This window comes from Hyaena hyaena, unplaced genomic scaffold, assembly GCF_003009895.1.
Source record: "Hyaena hyaena isolate Hyena2069 unplaced genomic scaffold, ASM300989v1 scaffold_9, whole genome shotgun sequence".
Taxonomy (NCBI): domain Eukaryota; kingdom Metazoa; phylum Chordata; class Mammalia; order Carnivora; family Hyaenidae; genus Hyaena; species Hyaena hyaena.
In genome coordinates, this window is record NW_024080641.1 from 2,401,257 (window position 1) to 2,424,162 (window position 22,906).

Sequence of the window (22,906 nt, forward strand, 5' to 3'; positions counted from 1 at the left end):
CCCAACATGGGGCTTGAACCCACGCTGCGTGAGATCATGACCTGAGCCGAAGTCGGACGCTCAACTGACTGAGCCACCCGGGCACCCCTCTAAAGATGTTATTTTTAAATAATCTCTACAGCTAACATGAGGCTTGAACTCACAAGATCAAGACTCAAGACTCGTGTACCCTGCCCATAGGCCAGCCAGGTGCCCCAACTTGTGTCCAGGATTTTAACTGGTGTGTGTGTGTGTGTGTGTGTTTGTGTGTGTGTGCACCTGCGTAGTTGACCTTAGCTACTCAGTCACCAGCCCCTCGGGGGTCAAACTGCTACTTCATGGCCCAAGGCCCCGCCAGAAACCACATTGTTAGCATAGACTGGCTGCTGTGCCCCCAGTCCCCAGGGAAACCAAGATGCTCTATTTTTTTTTTAATGTTTTTTTATTTATTTCTAGGAGAGAGAGAGAGAGAGAGACAGCGTGAGCAGGGGAGGGTCAGAGAGAGAGGGAGTCACAGACTGAAACAGGCTCCAGGCTCTGAACTGTCAGTCAGCACAGAGCCCGACGCGGGCTCGAACCCACGAACCGCGAGATCATGACCTAAGCGAAAGTCGGATGCTTAACCGACTAAGCCACCCAGGCGCCCCTGCTCTATTTTTTTTTTAAGTTTATTTATTTATATTTATTTGTTATTTTGAGAGAGAGTGAGAGAGAGCGAGCAAGCATGATCAGGGAGGGGCAGAGAGAGGAAGAGAAAAAATCCCAAGCAGGGTCTGTGCTGTCAGCGCAGAGCCCGACATGGGGCTCGATCTCACGAACCGTGAGGTCATGAGCCGAAACCAAGAGCCCTGCTTGGTGGGCCCTTCCGGCCACACAGCCGCTGCCCTCGCTCACGGCCTCTCTTTGCTCTGACAGTAATGACAACAGCCCCGTATTGCTGAGCGCTCACGCTGTGTCGGGCCCACCGACTCCTTCCTGTGGGGTCGAGGGGGAGCCGCCTTAGCCCCATTTGCAGACGCAGAATCTGAGGCTCTGAGCGGGGCTGGCAGAGTTAGGATTTGCTCCAGTGTCCGACTGCGTCTGAGCCCTGGCCTGGGGCCCTGGGAGGCAGGGTTTTTCAAAAACACTGTCTTAAAAAATCATTTTATTTATTTATTTAATACTTTTGTAAAAATGTGCTTTATTTCTTTTCGAGAGAGCACAAATGGGGGAGGAGCAGACAGAGGGGGACAGAGGATCCGAGGCGGGCTCTGTGCTGACAGCAGACAGCCTGACGCGGGGCTCGAACTTATGAACCGTGAGATCATGACCTGAGCCCAAGTCGGACGCTCACCGACTGAGCCCCCCAGGTGCCCCCAAAATCGTTTTATTATATGAACATTTAAATATATAGGAACATGTGGGGCGCCTGGGTGGATCAGTCTGTTAAGTGCCCGGCTCTTGATCTCTGCTCAGGTCACGATCTCATGGTTCATGGGTTCGAGCCCCGTGTTGGGCTCGGCACTGACAGCATGGAGCCTGCTTGGGATTCTCTCTGCCCCTCTCCTGCTTTCTCTCTCTTTCTCTCTCTCGACATAAGTAAATAAACTTTAAAAAATAAATAAATAGGGGTGCCTGGGTGACTCAGTTGGTTAGGCATCTGACTTTTGATTTCGGCTCAGGTCATGATCTCACAGTTCGTAGGTTTGAGCCCCTTACTGGGCTCTATGCTGACAGTGCAAAGCCTGCTTGGGATTCTCTCTCTCTCTCTCTCTCTACCCCTACCCCCCACTCATGCTTGTGTGCGCGCGGGCGCTCTCTCTCGAAAATAAATAAACTTAAAGATTAAAAAAATTTAAAAACATAAAGGAACATAGAAAACATATACAGCAAAGATGTATATCCCCCCTGAGACAGAGATTCTAAGCTGAGATGCTAAGAGGAGAAGAGACAAGGGGCAGAGCCTGGTGGGACTCAACGACCCAAGTCCCTTGAGGGAGTGGCCTGGGCCAAGAAGAGAACAGCTAGCTTCATTGTTCACTAGCTGCATGGGTGACCTCTGCCAGCGCCCCTTTGTTCATCCGCGAACGCACAGTAGATGTTTCTTTTTTTTTTTTTTTCTTTTTTTATTTCTGAGAAAGAGAGAGAGAGACAGCGTGAGCAGGGGAGGGTCAGAGAGAGAGGGAGACACAGAATCCAAAACAGGCTCCAGGCTCTGAACTAGCTGTCAGCACAGAGCCTGACGTGGGGCACGAACCGTGAGATCATGACCTAAAGTCGGATGCTTAACCCGCTGAGCCACCCAGGCGTCCCTACAGTAGATGTTTCTTGAGCGCCTACTGTGTGCTCCCGATCCTTCCAGGCCCCAGGGCGTGGTGGTGAGCCTGACCAATGTGCAACCGATGTGCATCTCTGCCTCACGGGATCACATTCCAGGGAAGGAGCCAGATCCTCGAGAAGGCAAAGGAGTAGGGGCGCCTGGTTGGCCCGGCGCGTATGCAGTTGAGACCATATGTGACTCTTGATCCTGGGGGCATGAATTTGAGCCCCATGTCGGGGTAGAGTTCACTTAAAAGAATTAAAAAAAAAGAAAAAAGGTAAGGAAGTAAAATGGGTAAAGAGGTGCTAAGTACTAAGGAGAAGATTGCTAGATCAAGGCAGGGACGCCCAGTTTATTCATTTCTGACCGCTGGCATCACGACTTTCCATGAAGAAGTCCAAAGTCAAAGTGCGGGCGGGTGGCTTTCTCCCAGAGGCTCTGAGGGTGGAGCAGGGTGATCTCACCTGGGATTCTCACCTCCTTAGACCTGCAAGGAGCCTATTTCCAAATGAGATCAGTGTGAGGTACTGGGGGGGGGGGGGGAGCATGAATTTTTAGAGGACACCGTTCAACCCTCTCCACCTCATTAAATTTGAATTTCAGATAAGCCATGAATCATTTTTTTAAAATACAATTTCGTCCTATGTAATACAGCCCTCAAATATTGCACAGGACATACTGAGGCTGAAAAATGATTAGTTGTTGATCTGGAAATCAAATCTCACCTGGTATACAGTATTGAAATTTTTTTTTTTTTTTTTTGCTAAATCTGGTAACCCTAATAAGAAGGAATATTTTGCCATATTAGGTAGAGTAGTCAGGGGAGGCCTCACTGAGGCAGTGACATTTGAACAGGGCCCAGAGGAGGCAAGAGTGAGAGCCATGAGGAGATCTATGGGAACAGTAAGTGCAAAGGCCCTGTGGCAGGGGTATGCGTGGTGTATAGGAGGAACAGCAAGGAGGCTGGTGGGGCTAGAGCCGAGAGTGAGCACTGGGGAGAGGGCTGGAGATAGGACAGAGAGGGGACTGGGGCCTAGAGCCTTGTGGGACACAGTGAGGACTTTGCTTTGACTCTGAGTGAGGTGGAAGCCACCAGACGGAGCTACGCAGTGGGATGTGAGCTGACTTCGATCACAACAGGCGCCCTCTGGTGGCTGCCCGGGGAACAGACTGGGTTGGGACTGGAGGATGGGAGCAGGTCAGGGGTAATGGGGGCTCAGACCTGGCGCGTGGAGGAGGAGGGGTGGGAGGTGGGGGGGGAAGCGGTGGTCGGATTCCGGATCTGTTTTGAGTGGGGTCCATCAGGGACTTGCCGATGGGTTCAGTGTGAGCGCCTGGAAGGATGGACTTGGCCTCTTCTTAGCTGGGTCACGTGACAGGAGGAGCCCGTCTGGGGAGGAGTCTCAGGACCCCAGTGTGGGACGTAGTGCATTTGAGATGATGCCCGTCGGGTGCCCGTCGGACGTCAGTGGCCAAGCGTCGAGTAGGCTCTTGGCATGTAAGTCTGGAGCTTGGGACCCGCCTGAGCCGCAAATCCGGGCCTGTTCCCTCCCCGCAGACAGCTGAACTGGGGTGGCGGGGCCAGTCGTGAGGCAGACGCCCTCCCCCGATGAACTGAAACATGCAGACAGTGAACCCCAGGGCCCGGTTCGTCCCAGCGGATAACAAAGCGTGACCCTGATTTCTGTACCGACGTCTGTGTGCGTATTAGAAAATCGCGCCCTTTTCCTCCGCCCGGTGGGTGCACGTAATAGGGGTAGCTGCTACCCACATGCGGCCGTTTCAATCTGGGAGCGTTGGAAGGAAATAAAATTTAGAAATTCCGTTCTTCAGTTGTGTTCACCGTGTGTCAAGCGCTCAGGAGCCGCCTGTGACCCGCGGTGAGCTATCCGATGGTGCGGATCTAGCTGTTTATATCCTTGGAGGCAGTTCTGTTGGAATGTGCTGCTCTAGGCCCTTTATTTCCATCTGAAAGGGTGACTGCTATGATAAATTATAGGTCTACAGCACATAACAACGGTGCTTATATAGACTGGCACATTTGTGCAGTGCACAATCTGCCCAACTGCGCAAGGCGGCTCTGCTCAGCCTAAGGAATGGGGGAAGGCTTTTTGAGAGCCATAAGGGAGCTGGAATATGATAGAAGAGTATTGGAAAGGGAAGGAGGCACCGAGTGGGGGGCAGGGAGCGTCTCTTAGCAGCATGTGCAACATCCCCGGGTGTGGAGGAGCTAAAACCATTGTGAGCCACTCAGGGGGATTATGGTGCTAGTCCTGGGAGGCCTTGCAGGACACAGTCCAGAGCATGGTCCTACTCCGTGAGGGCAGTGAGAGCCTTGCAATGATTTTAGCAGGAGACTGACATGGTTAGATGTGTACTTCCTGGTGTACCCCTTCCTGGCTGTGTGACCTCAGGCAGTTCCTTAACCTCTCTGTGCCTCATTTCCCACATCTGTGAATGAGAGTAACAACAGGACCATCATCATATTGTGAGAGCATGTATACAACCTGCTTCAAACCGCGCCGGACACACAGTAAGCGCTGTATAAATGTGCATAGTCCTCGATCACTATCGTTGTCAGGCTGGATAGAGTCTCGGCTGCCGTGGACAGAAGAGAGAAGAGATGGTTGAGCAGGGGCGGGGGGGGGCGAGGGGGTTTGGGGAGACCACTGAGAAGGCTGGTGGCCGCATCCAGGCAGGAAGCGGGGGTGGTGGTGTGGCTGGAGTGGGGCCTGTTTTGGAGGGAGAATCAGCAGCCGGCCTGGCGGTGTGGGGGAGGGGAGCCGCAGGGGTCACCTGCGGCTTCCGGTTTCGGGAGGTGAGGTGCCCAGAAGAGAGAAACCAGGTCGGCCGAGGATGCCTGCTGAATACACGCTTCCCTCTCCTCCGGGCCGAGCTTCCTCCCGCTGGCGCCGCAGCTCTGTCCCGGAAGTGGAATTTCTCAAGGTCACCGCGTGAGTCTGAGAACCTGAGCGACTTCCGGCACAGACCTGGACGGGCCTGGGGCTCCGGGCTGGAGTCGCCCCGGGGGTTTGCTAGGCCCGCCCCGGCTCCCTGCCGCGGTCTCTCCCGAGGTCCTGGGCCTCCCCACCCCCAAACCTGCGCCCGGGCCGCCCCTGCCGCTGGCGGACCCCTCTCTCCTCCGACCTGCCCTTGGCCTCGACGGGTTGTCCCTTAAGGCCGCCTCTCCTGGGAGCCGCGGAGAGTCGGGCCTGACTCCCCTGTAGGCTGGCTGGACAGTCCGGCAGAAGTCCCACGTCATCCCGGAGCCGGTCAATAGGCCAGGCACCCGGAAGTTCACTCGCTCACTCCTTCATTTGTTCGTGCATTCGTTCAGTCCACAGGTTTTCCCGCGGTGGGTAGGGAGGGGCGGGTGCAGAGATGAGGTGCGCGGGGTGGAGGCCAGTTTGCCAGGGACTGGAGGCGGTGGAACGATTCTGGTGTTTATTCTAAGGGCAGGGGGAAGCCACCGCGGGGAGGGGGTAGTGGGCTGGGGTCTATTTATAGTCTAAAAGAGCTCTTGGTGCGACAGTTTCATGGAGCGCGACAGGCAAGTGGGGAGAGAAGGGGAGCCTGGGTGGCTCTGTTGGTTAAGTCTCTGACTTCGGCTCAGGTCATGATCTCGTGGCTAGTGGGTTCGAGCCCTGCGTTGGGCTCTGTGCTGACAGCTCGGAGCCTGGAGCCTGATTCGGATTCTGTGTCTCCCTCTCTCTGTTCCTCTTCTGCTCTGTCCTCTCCTGAAGGGAGAAGGCTGGGGGAGGGGCGAGGAGGAGAGGAAGCCCTCGCCTCGGGCCATGTTAGAAGTAAGGTGGCCTTTCCAAATGGGAGTGTCAAAGAGATCTTTGAATATGAGTCTCTGAGCTCAGGGTAGAGGCCAAGGCTGGCTGGGGGCCGGAGGGAGGTTTGGGAAGGGAAACCCAGAACGGTATTTGTTTGTTCACTTTTAATTTTAGAGAGAATGTGAGCAGGGGAGAGGGGCAGAGAGAGAGAGAGAGGGAGAGAATCTTAAATAGGCTCCACACTCAGTGTCAGCCTGACACGGAGCTTGATCCCACAACTCTGGGATCCTGCCCTGAGCCAAAATCAAGGGTCAGACGCTCCCCCAGGATGGGATTTTTGTGGGAAGATGGGTGTGGACGGATGTGACCTGGGGGCTTGGCTTGCTGGATTTGAGGGGGGGCCGTGACATCATTTGCATCAGTCAGTATAAATAAAGGCTTAGCTGCTGTAACAAAGCAGACCCCACGGCAGGATGGTTTAAAGACGGTGGGGGATTACTTCTCTCTCACCTAGTGGTCCTGTGGTAAGTGGGCCAGGGTTCTACAGATTATTCTAGAACCTAGGTTCCCCCTGTCTTGCTGCTGTGCCCTTACTCGGGACACCGTTTTCGTCTCTGCGTGGTCAAAACTGAGCCGTGGGCAAAGCAGTGTTTGAAGCTGGCAGAGGAAGGGAAAGAGTGGAAGTTCAGGGGGGCAAGAAGTGAGAGGGAAGGTGGACCCCCATTCTATGGCCGAAGCCCGCCTCCTGGCCACACATAGCCTGAGAGGCCGGGAAACGTATTCTCTCTGTGCATCTCTGTATCACCTCCCCGTCTGTTACTGGGGGAGGGGCCTAGGACAGAGGTTCGTGCCCCGGAACTGGATATCAGGTCTAGAATCCCGGAGGACAGGTCGGGCTGGAGGTGTGAGTCGCGCACAGATACACAGAGACGCACATCGTCAGGGGAAGAACGAGGCTATTTCGGGTGCGTGGGAAGAGGGCCCAGCACGGGCCCTGGGGCCCCCCGTCCTCCGAGGGATGGGGCCAGGGACTGTCCCTCACGCTGCGCCCTAGCCCGTTTTTCTTCTCTCTGACTCTCTCTTTAGGCCTTGTATGACCCCATCAACCCCGACAGGGAGACCCTCGACCAGCCCTTGCTCACGGACCCACAGCGTCTATCCAACGAGCAGGAAGTGCTCCAGGCCCTGGAGCCCCTTCTGGCCCAGGCCAACTTCTCGCCGCTGTCTGAGGACACGCTGGCCTACGCTCTGGTGGTGCACCACCCTCAGGATGAGGTCCAGGTGGGTGCCTGTCTTCCAGAGGAGGACCCAACCCCCCAGAAGTCCTCGGGGCACAGATGGAGCCTTTGGGACGCAGAGGCTGCCGGGAGTTAGGCCGAACACAGGGCAGGAGCGCAGGTAGCGTTCTCGGTGAATTCCCAGTCATTCCGCTGCCATCTGCGGAAAAAGTATGGTAAGAAATGGACCTCAGCACTGGGGACTGGATCGCCGTCTGCCAGAAAACTGTAATAATACAGAATACGAGGTGCTCAGCCCTTAACGTAAAAAAAAAAAAGATAATAAAAGGATTATAATCTTCCAAAGTCCCCCACTTTCATGGTTTTTTTAAGGTATACTTTTTACCAAAGTCATATTCTCTCGTCCCTGAAATTGGGATATAACTTACAAGTGTTGGTGTGACATAGTGTTAATTGGCCATATATTTTTTTGTCAGTTGCTTCATAAAATAAAGGAGTATCCACTCGACAATGATATTACAATATATAAATATATCAAAGTCACGTGTTGTGTACCTTACGCTTACACGATGTTACATGTCATATCTTAAAATCCGTGGAGTCTTAGATTCTCGGAACTATGGCAAGAAAAATGACTATGAGGTAAATGGTGCCGTCTTAGATAGTATGCTCTTGTGCAGCATACAACACGAGCAACCATACATGGCCACCCTACCTAGACACTGGGTGATGATAAGCCCGGGAGAAGGGTGGAAACCACTGGGAGAAGAGGGCATCTAATTCTCGTAACCTGTGCTCTCACCCAGCCCATGCTCATCTGCCTCTACTTCCTTTGTTCCTGTCAGGTGACAATAAACCTGGATCAGTATATCTACATGCAGTTCTGGGCCCTGGGCCAGCGAGTCGGGCAGCTCCCCCGTAAGTCCAGCGTGGGCTCCAAACGTGGCTTCTTCACGAGGTCGCCCCCCGCAGAGAGGTGAGGCGGCCCTTGTTCCCCAGCTGCAGCGAGAGGGAGCAAGGTTAGAGTCGAGAGGGGACCGACAGGTCAGTGTCTGGATTTGGGGGTCTGGGCCCTGGGTGGGAAGTCAGGAAAGGGGGAGGGGAGATCCTCCAACCGCTGCCTTTCCTTCCCAGGGGGAAGCAAGAACTACCATTCCCAGGGGAAGAGAAAGGGGAGTGACACTTGTCCCCATTTTCCAAATGAGGAAAGCTGAGGCTCAGAAAGGGAAGGCCACATTCTGAAACAATGGCGCAGCCAGGATTCTGATGAGCATCATTTAAAAAAAATTTTTTTTAAATATTTATTTATTTTGGAGAGAGAGACAGAGCGGGCACAAGCAGGGGAGGGGCAGAGAGAGAGGAAGACACAGAATCCGAAGCAGGCTCCAGGCTCCGAGCTGTCAGCACAGAGCCCGAACGCATCATATTTTTAACAGAGGCTATTCAAGTACAGAGTAGGGTCAGGAGAGCCAGATCTTTTCTTGGGCCTGTAAATTACCCAAACTTTCTGGAAATCAGTTTATCAAATATGGTCATGAATCCAAAAAAACAAAACAAAACAAAACAAAACAAAAAATCCAAAGACCAAAAAAACCCTCACACCCCTAAACCAGCAGTTCCACTGCCAGGAATCTGTTCCAAGGAGATATTTATACTCGCAGGCTGTGCCTTGAATTATCTGTCTCTCGTGCTGGACTATAAGTGCCACCAAGGCCATGACTGTCTTTCAGAACTTAATAGCAGGCCCTTGAAGTTACAAGTAGAATTTGAGGGGCATCTGGGGGGCTCCACCGGTGAAGTGTCCGACTTCGGCTCAGGTCATGATCTCACGGCTTGTGAGTTTGAGCCCTGCGTTGGGCTCTGTGCCGACAGCTTGGAGCCTGGAGCCTGCTTTGGATTCTGTGTCTCCCTCTCTCGCTGCCCCTCCCCTCTTGTGCTCTCTCTCTCTCTCTCTCTCTCTCTCAAAAATCAATAAACGTTAAAAAAAATTGTTTTTTAATGTTTCTTTATTTTGAGAGACAGAGAGAGATAGAGCATGAATGGAGAGGGGCAGAGAAAGAGGGAGACAGAATCTGAAGCAGGCTCCAGGCTCTGAGCCATCAGCACAGAGCCCGATGCAGGGGCTTGAACCCACGAACCGTGAGATCATGACCTGAGCCGAAGTCAGACGCTTAACCGACTGAGCCACCCAGGTGCCCCCCCAAAAGTTTTAAATAAATAAATAAAAGTAGAGTTTGAGTGTGAAAAATAACTAAAGAGAAGATAGTCTGTCCAGCTCTCCTCTGTCAGGCTCAGAAAACCGGAAGCAATCTATGTGTCCAGTAACTGGGGATTGTGTCATTTAGCCGACGCCCTATCGCTGGGCACTTAGCTTAGTTCTGATTCTTCTCCTACCGCCTTGGAGTAAGCAGCCTGCAGCACGACTGTTCCTACAGAGCTAGAGAGCGTCCTGGGGTTGGAGGGGGCTCTGCGGGCCGGCCTTGACCACCTCACCTCCCCCCACCCCCCCTCCACCCCGTCTTGGCCCGCAGGAGGTACTTCAAGCGGGTGGTGCTGGCGGCCCGGACCAAGCGGGGACACTTGGTGCTGAAGAGCTTCAAGGACACGCCGCTGGAGGGCCTGGAGCAGCTGCTGCCCGAGCTGAAGGTGCGGACGCCCACCCTGCAGCGCGCCCTGCTCAACCTCACACTCGTCGTGTCGGGCGTCGTGTTCTTCGTCAACGTGGGCATGGTGGTGCTGTCGGACCTCAAGATGGCCACCTCCCTGTTGCTGATCCTCTTCGCCGGCTTCATGGGCCTGCGGGCCTCCAAGGTGAGCGCACCGCCCCACCGAGCTCTGGGTGGCCCCCGCGCCCCCCTGCGGGCGTGTCCACAGCCTGTCGTAGAGGTGTTTTCCCAATGGGGCAAGGTGGCTTTAGAAGCGGACTCCCCTGAGTTTGAATCTAGCTCTTCTGTCTTCCAGCTGTGTGACCTCGGACAAGCTGCTTAACGTCTCTGGGCTTCAGCTCCCACAGCTGGAGAGTGGGGGTGACAAGAAGCTAATTCGTAGCATTGTTACAGGGATTTAAATGAATTAATACACATGCGGTGCTGAGAACAGAGCCTAACAGTACAAAAGGTACCATAGGAGAGCTAGCCATTGTTATTGTTATTATTATTATTATTATTTTAACTGATTGGACTGGCCAGGTGTCGTTATCACCAGGAGAGCTGTTTTATGTCTTCTTTTTTTTTAACATTTATTTAATTTTGAGAGAGAGAGAGACAGAACACGGGAAGGGGAGGGGCAGAGAGAGAGACACAAAATCTGAAGCAGGCTCCAGGCTCTAAGCTGTCAGCACAGAGCCCGACGCAGGGCTCGAACTCACAAACCATGAGATCATGACCTGAGCCAAAGTCAGACGCTCAACCGACTGAGGCATCCAGGCGCCCCGTTTTTTCTGTTTTATCAGTGCAGCCTCCTGAGCTCCAGCCCGAATGGACTGAATGGGGAACTGGGACCGCGGCCCAGGAAACTAAATTTTTAACACACTCCTTTCCTGATTCTGCTGCATGTGAATGTGTGGCTGCCTGATACAGTTTCACAGGTTGTTCACCATCCAAGGATTCGTAGCTGAGGGGCTGGGTGGGGGCTAAACCTAACTTGTGCCCTGTGTGCTGTCTGGAGGCTAAGTCGGCCAGGAGGGGCTGCCTTCTGCCCATCCCCCCAGGGCTGGCACTGGCCCCAGGGGTGCGGACTGGTGTGTGGTGTCCACTGTACTTGATCGTTCACTTGCTGGTTCATTGGTTTGCACGCTGTTTACAGCTGTCCCAGTGGGCTCTTAGGACAATGGTAATGAATCCCACAGATAATAACCAAGCTGTGCTGGCGGAGAGGGTGAAGGGCTGGGTGTGGGGAGAGCTGCTGAGGACCAGGGGTCAGGCGGGATTTAAGGGAAGATTTTTGTTTTTTTTTTTTTTAATTTTTTTTTTAATGTTTTATTTATTTCTAGGAGAGAGAGAGACAGCGTGAGCAGGGGAGAGTCAGAGAGAGAGGGAGTCACAGACTGAAACAGGCTCCAGGCTCTGAGCTGGCAGTCAGCACAGAGCCCGAAGAGGGGCTCGAACCCACAAACCGCGAGATCATGACCTAAGCGAAAGTCGGACGCTTAACCGACTAAGCCACCCAGGCGCCCCGGTTTTTGTTTTTTTTTTAATTTAAATTTTATGTTTTTAAATGTTTTATTTATCTCTGAGAGAGAGAGAGAGAGAGAGAGAGAGACAGCGTGAGCAGGGGAGGGTCAGAGAAAGAGAGGGAGACACAGAATCTGAAACAGGCTCCAGGCTCTGAGCTAGCTGTCAGCACAGAGCCTGACGCGGGGCTTGAATCCATGAACTGCGAGATCATGGCTTGAGCCGAAGCCGGACGCTCACCTGACTGAGCCACCCAGGCGCCCCAGGTTTTGTTTTTTAAAAAATGTTTGTTTATTTTTGAGAGGGAGAGAGAGAGTGCAGGGCAGAGAGAGAGGGGGATAGAGGATCCAAAGCAGGCTCCTTGCTGACATCAGTGAGCACAGTGCAGGGCTCGAACTCCTGAACCATGAGATCATGACCTGAGCTGAAGTCAGATGCTCAACCGACTGAGCCACCCAGGTGCCCCTGTGAAAGGGGAGGAGTGAGCCTGGTGGAGAAAGGGGCTGGGCGAGCACAGCTTGGGAGGGGAGTCTCCCAGGGCTGGAGTCTGGGGTCCAAGGTGGAGAAGTGAGGCCCTAGAGAGTGGCGAGGGCCTTGAATGCGGGACCAGGGACCCTGGGGTTTAGCCACTGGGCAGCAGTTGCTGTGAAAGAGTTGCAGGCTACGAGGGGGTGTGGCCACCAAGGAGGGGGTGGGGCTGTGAGACCAACAGCAGGGAGGCTGGGGGCGGGTATCTAGTGGTCTGGAGGGGCACCCAGAGTCCCAGCCCCAGGGGGACCCTCCATCCCACCTCAGAGGCCCCTATTTATTTACTTATTATTTTATTTTTTAAAGTTTATTTATTTTGAGAGAGAGAAAGGGAGAGAGAGAGAGCACACAGCAGTGGGGGGACAGAGAGAAGGAGAGAGAATCCCAAGTAGGCTCCTCGCCATCAGCACAGAGCCTGATGCGGGGCTCGAACCCATGAAGCCGTGAGATCATGACGTGAGCCGAAATCAAGAGTCAGACACTTAACGGACTAAAGCCACCCCGCGTGCCCCTCTGACAGGTCCAGCTTAAAACCCAGTTCCCTAGTTCATGTGACGCATCCGTTAAGTGATTTCCCCGCGCTCTGGGCTGAGCCTCCAGCCCTTAAATGTGGGCCCTCCACGCCTCCTTCCAGCCACCGCCTCCCCGTGCGCCTGTCCCCTCCTGTGTGTCTGTCACTCCCAGATATCCGTCTCTGGTGCAGGCTTCTCTCCCAGTCTCCAAACCCTCACTCTGCCCGCACCCTGGACGTGCCCAGGCCCCTCCCACGCACACCTCATCCCACTGAGCTCCGGAGCCTTCCTCCCCGAACCTGTCCCCGAACCCGTCCCCCGGGTCCCTGTCTAAGGGACAAGTCTCAGGTCAGACCCCTGGGAGGCTGATCTGGCTGCCGTAGGCACTTCCCTCTTTGCTCCCTCCTCCAAGGAGGCTTCTCACATACCTGCTCTGCCTGTAGAGGGCGCTGTGCCCCCAGTCACACCCTGCGGGGGCGGGGTGCCCTGCCCTGTCCTGCAGTCTGTCCTTCCTGCCCCAGGCCCTGTCCCCCATCTCGTTCCCTCTGTCTGGCCCCAGCCCCAAGGTCCCCAGAGCTGGCCTTGTGCTTGCGCACGGCCCCACCTCCGGGACCCCGTCTCCCCTGCCTCCTCCCCACACAACTCTGAACTCCGGCTCCGCCAAACTCTGCCAGCTCCTCCTTCCTGCCCCCCACTCTGCTGCCTGCCTCCTCCTCTCTCCCTTTGCAGGTGCTGGTCCCTCCGACCCAGATGCCCTTCCTCCCCTACTGAGCTGGCCGTCGCCCGCTCCCCCCTTGTCCTCCGCCCAGAGGCTCCAGGGGACCGTCCCAGACGTCTCGGGCTGTGGGCTCTCGCCGTACCCTGGCTCAGGGTGGGCCCCCCTCGGCTCAGCCCAGAGCAGGCCGGGGCTCGTTGAGAAGCAAGCCTCCCAGAGAGAGAGCTCTCCCTGGAGGGAGGGATGCGGGGCACACGGGCAGACTGTCGGGTGCCCAGCGGAGGGCGCAGTGGGCCCTGTGGGAGCCCTATGACACCGCAGCCCATCCCTGGAACTCAGTGTCCACCCTGCACCTTGACGATCGAGGCTGTGAATGTTTTCTAAGAGCAGCCCAGGGGTCACTTGGCTTCTTCTGAGGCCCCTGAGGCCTGAGGGAGAGGGCAGCTCAGGATAACGTTCGGGGTAAATTGGCTCATCCCGGGCTGAGTTCTCAGAGGAAGAGCAGGAGGCGAGCGGGAGAAGCCAGGGGCCGGGCCACACAGTGCCCGGGCCAGGGGGCTTGGACTCTCCGAGGGCACTGGGGAGCCACAGCAGAGCTGTGAGCAAGCAGGGAGCGGGGTCAGTTCTGGGGCTGTGCAGAGACAGACTGGGAGGGGCAGATGCAGGCGGGGCTGGAGAGGAGGGGACGGGGGGGCGGGGGGGACCACCAGGCGGTGGGTGAGGGGAGGCACCGCGGTCACGGCGTGACTGTCGAAGGGGACACCCAGGTGGCAGCTGGTGTGTCCTCTCCAGAGAGAGGCCTGGCCTCATCTGGGCGCCACGGAGTGGCGAGACCTGCTCACTTAACGTAAGAGAATTCGGCTCCGCAAGCTTGGCCGGCACAGACACAAAACCCAATGTGTTTCGTCCCAGCCCGTCCCTAACACATGCTCTTCCTGCTTCTCGCCTTCCACCGGAGAGATGGCAACTCGTTCCAATGCAGGGGTGTGCCCCGTGCGGGCCGGGCTCCGAAGAAGAGCGAGCACAGTCGCGCACAGCCGTGTCATCCGTCCCTGCAGGTCATCTGAGCGATTTCCCTGCTCTGCTGCCTTCGGTGGCATTTCTCCCTAACTCTCAGTGTAAGATGGGCAGACAATGCGTGCATTTATTTAAAAAACAGCAGCCCGGGCAGCTCAGCAGGTTAAGCGTCTGACTTCAGCTCAGGCCATGATCTCACGGTTCGTGGCTTCAAGCCCCGCATTGGGCTCTGTGCTGACAACTCAGAGCCTGGAGCCTGCTTCCGATTGTGTCTCCCCCCCCCTCTCTCTGCCCTTTCCTCCCTCACAATCATTCTCTTTCTCTCAAAATAAATAAACAATAATTTAAAAATTTTTTAAATAAAAACTTAAAAAAAGTAAAAGGCTGGAACGTGAAGGAATATTCCATAGTAGCTGATGTTGAAATGCCCGGCTCGGTCCTGGCTTGGTGCCAAGAGCCTCTTAATCCTCGTGTTGACTTTCCGAACCTTTCCTCCATCTAGCCGGGCTCACTGAGAGCGTTCCCCCAGGGCATAGATTTTGGCCAAGGGCTCATGGTGGGGCCCGGCCTTGCCCTGCTAGGGGACCCAGCAGTCTTGAAGTCATTTTGTGCGTGAATGAAGGAGCCCAAGTGAAGAGTGTCTAGTATGAGCCCCAGAGGGCACTGATGGGGTCTCATTTCCCTCCGTGGGGACACCAAGGATGGGGATGGGGTTCAGGTGAGGAGGGGGCAAAGTGTGGAGGAGGCCCCAGACTTCTTTCCCCCAGGGAGGCTCCGAGTATTTGTCTTGTGGTAACACTTTTCTTGACAATTTCATATGCAAACCGTTTTTTTCATTATGGAAAAGTCCAAACCACTGTGGGAAGAGAAGACCTTGATGAGCTCCTGGGCACCCCCAAGTCTATAATGATCAACAGCCAATCCCCATTCATCCAAACACCCCCTGCCCTCCCACCACCGGGTTATTCGGAAGCGAATCCTAGACATACCATCTGGAAATGCTTTAGCGTGTGTCTAAAAGATAAGGACTTAAAAAAAAAAATCATCGTAGCAGGAAAGTTCCAAGGCTGCAGCTCAAATCGTCTGGAAATCCTTGAGCAAGTCCATTACTCTGTGGCTCAGATAAGCAAACTGGTGAAGTGGTTGCTAAAAGCGGTTGGTGGCCTCGGAGCCCACGGGGCGAGAGTGTGTGTGTGCATGCGTGTGTGTGTGTGAAAAATACAAATACCTGGACATCAGCCCCGGGCCCCTGAACCCAAAGAGGTCTGGGGAGGGCCCGGGAGCCCGTGGGGAGGACCATACCGGAGTTGAATGGCTGGGGGGGCGGGCGTAGTGTATGGCTGGGGGAGTGGGGTCCCAGGCGGCCCCGCTTAATCCTCGGGGCGCTGTCCTGCCCGCAGATGTTCGGGCAGCGGCGCAGCGCGCAGGCGCTGGAGCTGGCGCACATGCTCTACTACCGCAGCACCTCGAACAACTCGGAGCTGCTCAGCGCCCTGGCCCTGCGCGCGCAGGAGGAACACGCCAAGGAGGCGCTGCTGGCGCACAGCTTCCTGGGCCGGCTGCCCCGCCCTGCAAGCCGCGCGCCCGAAGGTAGGACTTGGCCCCGGGACCCCGCCCCCGGGGGCCCCGCCCCCACCCCACCCTGTCGCGGTCCAGAGGTGACGTGGCCCCACCTGAAACAAACTCCAAGACGACCCTACGGGGTCAAGACTCCGCCCCTCTCCCCAGTCCCAAGTGGCCCCGCCCCATTGAGACACCATCCCCCTCACCGCGGGCCCAGTACTCCCAGCTCCCACTGGTGAGTGACCAGTATCCCAGGTGACCTCGGCGCTCCGCCTGCCGATGGGACCCCTGAACCCAGCTTCCCATGATGGATCTGGTCCTTCCCTGGGGTCACCGACCTCCCTATCCTGAGCTCCCGAATTAGGGTCTTGGATCGTCAATCTGTTGTGGCATTCCTTCCTCTGCTCCCACCTTCCCCAGCGCTCCTTCCAGCAGACTCGTGCCCCTCCCCCTGTGAGCCCCAGGTTGACAGGAACCCCCACCCTTCCCTGAACAAGAGTCTCTGACTTGTCCCTAGACGAGAGCCCGAGTTGGACCCCAGCCTCATGCGGACCCCCAGGCTTCTCCCAAACCCGGACCCCTTGTATTCCTTGCCCCGCGCCCTCCCTGCTGTCCCTTCCCGGTCCTTCCAGGCCCCAGTCGCCTCCTCACAACACCTGCTTCTCGCCCGCCCTCCACTGCAGAGACCTCCCGATGGCTCCAGTCCGAGGTAGAGAGCTGGCTCCTGGCCCAGTCGGGCTGTGACGTGACCTTCAACGGAGCTCGGGCCATGGCCCACCTGCAAGCCCTGACCCCCAGCATCGGGATGTACCCGCCCCCGGGTTTCCCCAAACTAGACCCGTTGCCTACAGGCATTCCCGAGGCCCCGCGGTCCGCACCCACGGACAAGCCCTGAGCGAAACCACTGCCCGGCCTCCGCCCGCCGCCTGGTTAGGAGCTAAGCCCCGCCTCCTCCCCGCCGAGCTGTCAATCACAGCCACTGATGCTTTGCCCCTCCCCAACTTCCACTTACCCACAAGCTATCGCTTCCGTTACACCGTATTCTTAAACAAAGCCGGCAATTGAGGCAGCCTGCGGTTGCTAGGCACCCCCCCCTCCCAGCACAACCAATCCAAGCTTTTTGGCTCTGCGGCTGGGCCATCGCTTAGTCCCACCTCCCGCCGTAAACGTCCAAACGCGGTTTGGCCGAGGAGGGGTGTCAGCCAATCACAGCCGTTCAGTGCTGCAAACCACTGGGCACGGTGGTTAAACAGTACCTTCCCGAGGCCATAGATCATCGTCTGTTTAGCCCGCTCCGGGCACACTGCCCAACTTGTTCATCAAGGCGGGGCCCCAGGCCACAGCCAGTGGGAGCCGGCTAGCCCTGCTCTCTGGCAAACTGCCGACGACAGCTGATGGGCACTGTCGTGCACCCTGGGCTGCCAGTCGGTGCTGCGAAGAAACCAATCCGCATTTCTAAAGGAAACCTGATCTTTTCTATGAATTGACGCTGCTGTAAAAGGCAGGCTGCCTGGCTAACTGTCCATCGGCTTGTCCAGGCTGAGGGGGTTGGGAGCCTTGTGTCAGGCAGAGCACCGTGGGTCAGAAGCAGCGACTGACTACCCTCACTCCAAGATGCATTTCCACTCAGGCCCCAACAACCTCAGGTGCCTTTCCTGCCCGGGCCCCTCGCCCTTTCTGCAGAAACTACCTCGGTCTGGATCTTTCTTCCACCAGTGGCCTGTGCAATATTTATTGGTCTATCATTTCTCCCTCGTCCACTCTCCCAAAGGAATAAATCATGTTCAATGAACCTGGATGAGAGGGGTTGCTGCAGGGGTTGGAGAGAAGGAAAGCATCAGATTCCTTGAAAGAAGAGACTGGGTCTTGGGGAAAACTGCCCGGGGGCGGGTCCTAGGCAGAAAAAGCTGTCACCCTAGGGAGAGACTGGGTTTGCAGCTGGTGAAATAGACCAGCTGTGGTAACAGAAGAGGATCTTAGAGAAGACCTGGTTCCGCAAAGGACTGGGTCTTATGAACAAGGGAGGTGGGGCAGCCATGTGCAGCTGTGCAAATTGTTTACTGCACAAAGGTGCACAGCCAGGGCACCGGTGTGTAAAATCCAGTCATTCCTCCAGCCCCTACATGCCTCCCGGTGGGGCCGAGTGAGCCTGGAGAAGGTGGGGGGAGATGGCAGCTAATTTTTACTAAGGTGTCATATGGGTTAGAGGCAGAATTGGATGCGGGAGGGGAAAGAAGAGGGGTTGTCCCAATAAGGAAGGAGACTGAGTTCCAAGAGGGAAATAGAAAAGTGTCTTCGTTGGGGATGGAGGGGGGTGGTGGAGGCCGAGACCAACAATCTAGAACAACACACATCCTGCCTGGTTGAGAGAAAGACACCCTTGTACAAGGAAAGAGGACAGGAAATCCACAGCCTTGGTTCTTCCCCGCAAGTGCCTTGAAGTCTAGACTCAGGAGGAATCCTGAGACGGGAGGGCCCCGGGGCCTCCGGTCTGCATAAGGGGAAAGATACACCGGACTCCTGTGTCTTGCTTTAAAAGGGACCGGGGGCCGGGCGCTGTGGATTCTGAAGGCTGCTGCTGGAGGGCTGTCCCCGGTTTAGGAGACATCAGGGGGCGCCTGGGTGGCTAAGTCGGTTAAGCATCCGACTTAAGCTAAGGTCATGATCTCGCGGTTCGTGGGTTCGAGCCCCGCATCGGGCTCTGTGCTGACAGCCAGCTCGGAGCCTGGAGCCTGTTTTGGATTCTGTCTCCCTCTCTCTCTGACCCTCCTCTGCTCACGCTGTCTCTCTCTCTCTCTCTCAGAAATAAATAAAAAATTAAAAAAAAAAAGAATTCATTAAGGAGACATCAGGCTCCAGCAACCTGGGTCCCTGGAGGAGGCAGGCAGGCAGGCAGGAAGCAAAGACAGAGCAGACGGTTAAACGGTTTTATTTTCTGGAGGACGCGGCGGGGCGGGGGCTTCGGGGTGAGACCGAGGGGGCGGGAGTGGGCAGGGGGGCTGCAGGGCGACGCGGGACTCTCACTCTCGCTTCCGCAGGTGGATGTAGATGATGCCGCTGGCTAGGGCGAGGGGGAAGGCCACCCAAGCCAGGGCGAAGCAGTACCCGAAGCTGCCCCCCGACGGGCGCTCGGCCAGGATCTCCTCGGCGTGAATGGCGTAGATCAGCGCGCCTGTAAACACGGCCACGCCTGCGGGGAGACGGGGAGCGGCTGTCACGCAGTGTCCGCAAGAAGACTACATTTCCCAACAAGCAACGGGGCAAAGAAGCCTGGGGAAGGCCGGTGCGCAGCACCGCTGCCTTCTGGGAGTTGTGGTTCACTCGATGCCGTGCAACGAGGCTACTGCAGACAGGCTTAGGGCAATTTAGTTCGTCTAGCTGGGTGCCCTTTACTCATCCATAAAATGGGACGGTACTATCTGCCCATCCTTCCCTCCCTCCCTCCCTCCATCCCTTCAAGGAATATTTTTTTTATGCCTTTTTACGAGCTAAGCACGCAAAGAGTGATTTAAGACGACAGGCGCTTTGTAGGAACCAAGAAGGTAATATTCCCGAAGCTGAGGACTGTAATAATTTAGGTCTTTGCACCTGAAGTCAGAAAAATGGAAAAGTAGATAAACACCCTTCTCAAGTGTCTGATACGCAGTGGGTCCAGCCAGAAACAGAAGCTGGCTGCTGTTATAAAACCACTACAGTTATGATTCAGAGTTCTCTCCTGGAGTATCACTTAGCCACTGTGTCTGCCCTCCCATCCCTGGGATCTAATTATTGACCCACACCACCCTTCCCAGTTCTGGCTCCTCGAAGCTCTTAAGTGTCAGCCTCCCCATGACTCGGAGACACAGACTGGAAACCACGGAATCAGTGGAAACCACCAAGTCACCCAGGACAGACAGGTAGCCCATGGAAGCCCTTCAGGTGGGCCTCGGGCTGTCGATAGTTGCCATCTTTGACCAGAGGTCCATCCTCAGGGCCCCCAGCACACTGACAGTGCCCCTCCCTGCCCTCTCATTCCCCAGGGATGGTGCTCACTGGTGCAAAGCTGGCAGAGGCCAGTGGCGTAGAAGAGCCCTCCTCGTCTCATGGTGTAGAGTTGGAACATGAACAGGATGAAGGACAGACAGCAGAGGATAAGGGAAAGCACCATGAGGACCTGAACCGCCTTGAGCCAGCCTGCAATAGGAGGGGAGAGAGGTGGGAGTCGCTGTAGGTTCAGGGTACCACCTCCACCTGTTGGCTCATCGCCCCGTGCAAAGCCCCACAAGTTTGGTGACCACCTCTATTGACCTTGATTCCTGGAACTTATGCTAAATTCCCTTATCAGTTCTAGAAGCTGCTTTGAAGGTTCTGTGGGCTTTTCTACATGAACATGTCCCCCGGAATAGAGACATTATTATTATTATTATTATTTTACATCTGCCTCTCCCAGCTTTACACCTTTCTTTCTTTTCTCTTGCCCTGTTGCATTGGCTACCTCCAGGACAACCCTGAATAGAACTGGGGAGAATAGTTCTTCTTGCTTCGCTCTTTGGGGAAAAGCATTTACTCTTTCATTTTCAGAAACGTAGAGGGGTACGTGCCACTCCCTTCTAGCTCAGATGCATCAGCACCATCACCACCACCGCCTTGTTCAGGACCTTGGAAGGATTTAGCCCCACTCTTTCAGAACCTTAATGTGGCTCCAGCTCAATCCCTTGGAACTCAGACAAACTGGTGCCAGCCATCCTTTCCAAACATGTCTCTTCTCCTTAGAGCCTTGAAAACATAACCCTACCTCCTCAGAATCTTGGGAGCTTTCTCGCCATTCCTTAAACCTATAGCATGTGACTCCACTCTTTCTGGAATCAAAAGGGAGGGGGGCCTTTAGCCCACCGTCCTTAGAACAGGAACATGGCGCCCCCTACCACCCTGAGAAGTGGGTCACAATCAGCCCCACTCACTCAGCTTTGGGGCCCAGACCTGCCCTCTCAAACTCTGAAGGGTTCCTAAGTCTTGGTTCTGGGAAGAGACCGCGGCTACCCCTCCCCTTGCAGACGGCCCCCGACGCCCCTCACCGTTCTCGCTGACGTTAATGCAGTCCCACGTTTTGTTGTCGTTGTTCCACGTGCAGTCATACCAGAGATTGAGGGACTCCTTCCCCGGGAGGGTCCACCAGGACTGGGATGGACCGAGAGGCAAGGGCAAGGTTAGGAAGGGAGAGAGCGCAGGGTCAGGGAGACTGTGGGGCGGGGCGGGAAAAGGGTGAGGGGCCGCAGGGCGCTGAACTGGGGGGAAAGCATGGATTTAGTAAGAACGGGGGGGGGCGGGGGTAGTCAGGGAAAAGGGCAGGGTAGACGCGTCAGAGGCAGAGTGCAGAAGGGGAGGGGCATGGGGAAAGGGGCGGGGCCTCAGAAGAGGGGCGTGGCGGGAGTCTGCGGGAAGAGACTTACCTTGTCCAAGGTGGCCACGAAAAGCAGGATGAGAATGAGGATGTGAAGGGCAGAGACCACTAGCAAGAGGACTGACATGACTACCGCGGGTGGGGGTGGGGGGTGTCAGGCGATGGTGGTTTCAGGAGGTCGGGACAGGGGCGTCTGAGATGCTCCAAACCTGGTGGAGAAGGGGGCTGAGTCCAGACTCCAGGGTGTGATGGAGGAGAGGGCTGGGAATCTGGACTCTGAATCCGCGTGGGAACGGGGCTGGGGGCCTGGCCTCCTGGATTCCCCAGGGGTTGGAGCAGGCTAGGGGTGGACTCTTGGGTCCGGGAGTGAGTTGGACCCAAGCAGTGTCGCCTCAAAGTCCCGACCCTGAGCACATAGGGGCCAGGATATGAAAATTCAAGTTCATACCATTCCAGATTCATCGGAAGCTGGGGGCTTCCCCCCAGAGACAGGCATCCTTGAGTCACCCCCCTCCTCTCCCGGGGTGGGGAGGTGGGGGACCCGGTGAGTCACCCGGTGACTCATCCCTCCCCCCACCCCTGCCTCCAAGCACCAGGGAAACCCCAGCTCCTGGCTATGCCCACGAGGTCCCCACCCCACCCTGCTGCCAGACTGGTGGCAGACTAGACTGGACATCTTGTGGGAAAAATGGGCAAGATCCGTGTTAGAGGTGGGAAGCTGGGGCCGGGGCGGGGAGAGGCCTGAGAGGAAGTACTCAGCCTCCCAGGACCCTTCAGTGTCTAGAACGCGGTGTGTGTGGGGGGGCCTGGAGGTCCCCCAGACTTGGGGTGTTCTTGGGCAAAGTCCTGGGCTCAGGGTCCTCAAGAGAGAGTGGACAGTCGTGGGGGAAAAGCTAAAGAAAGCTTACCAGTGGAGGGCTCTGCTGAGAACCCCAAAACCTTGCCGGGCCCCACCCCTTCCCGAATCTCCACCCCAAGTGCTAAGAGATCTCTTCTTAAATGACAAGGATTTCCATGGGATCGGAGAGTGGGGGCGTCTCTCCCAGCCTGGGGGTATCCTTCTCAAATTGCTGCACTCCCAAGGAAAGAAAGAAAGCCCAGTCCGAATAACGGACTGGAAACTTACCGCGAGCGGCAGAAAAAGTCAGAGTTGAAGTCTCGTCCCCTGCGAGGGCCTCCGCGCCCCGCCCTTCTCCTCCCTCCTTCCACCCTCTCAGGCCCCCGCCTCTCTCCTCTCTCGCCGCCTTCCTCCCTCCCTCGCTCTCCCCTCTGGCTCTCTCCCTCCTTCTCCCCTTCAATCCGGAACTCTCTCTCTGTCTCTTTCTTTTTCCCTCCTTTCCTTCCTCTTGCTCTTTCCTTCTGCCTCCTGTCTCTCTCTCTCTCTCCAGTCCTCACTTCCCGCACCTCCTTCTTTCGCTCTCTTTCTCACCCTCCTGGTTTCTCTCTCCGCTCCTCTCAATATATACTGACCCTTTTATACCCACCCGCACCGCGCCCAGCTGAGGTCTGCAGCCGGAGGGAGGGCCTAAGCACTTGGGTTCCTCATTCTCTGGGCCCCCACCCACTGCCCCCGGACAGGCATCTTCTGGGGCTCCTTTCCAGGATTGAGATGAGAGCTTGGAGCCAAGGGAGTCGAGCAGGGCCAGGGTGCAGCAAGAATCAAAGAAGGGGAGGGCCGGCTCTCAGGCCTCTGCTCTGGGTCTTGCCCCGGACCGGATGTCTGC

General features: G+C 56.0%; 2 protein-coding genes across 3 annotated transcripts in view; one reads left to right on the forward strand and one right to left on the reverse strand.

Moving 5' to 3' along the window:
• The window catches only part of TMEM143 (transmembrane protein 143), a 22,125-nt gene extending 4,531 nt beyond the window's left edge, over positions 1-17,594 (forward strand). The window contains exons 4-8 of one of the 2 annotated variants that reach the window (XM_039247010.1): positions 7,144-7,338; positions 8,141-8,271; positions 9,827-10,106; positions 15,702-15,829; positions 16,486-16,631. In XM_039247010.1, the coding sequence (XP_039102941.1) occupies positions 7,144-7,338; positions 8,141-8,271; positions 9,827-10,106; positions 15,702-15,829; positions 16,486-16,546 (795 nt within the window). In that variant the 3' untranslated portion in view covers positions 16,547-16,631. Of the gene's footprint in view, positions 1-7,143; positions 7,339-8,140; positions 8,272-9,826; positions 10,107-15,639; positions 15,830-16,485 lie in introns of both variants that reach the window. The other variant, XM_039247006.1, reaches the window with a different exon arrangement.
• A 1,121-nt stretch (positions 17,595-18,715) lies between these two features.
• Positions 18,716-22,394, reverse strand: EMP3 (epithelial membrane protein 3). The gene is made up of 5 exons (XM_039245342.1): positions 22,309-22,394; positions 21,232-21,391; positions 20,857-20,959; positions 19,835-19,975; positions 18,716-18,992 (listed from the first exon to the last, which is right to left on the reverse strand). Exons 2-5 carry the CDS (start codon positions 21,307-21,309, stop codon positions 18,823-18,825), a joined length of 492 nt encoding a protein of 163 aa, XP_039101273.1. The 5' UTR covers positions 21,310-21,391; positions 22,309-22,394; the 3' UTR covers positions 18,716-18,822.
• Between the last annotated feature and the right edge of the window lie 512 nt (positions 22,395-22,906).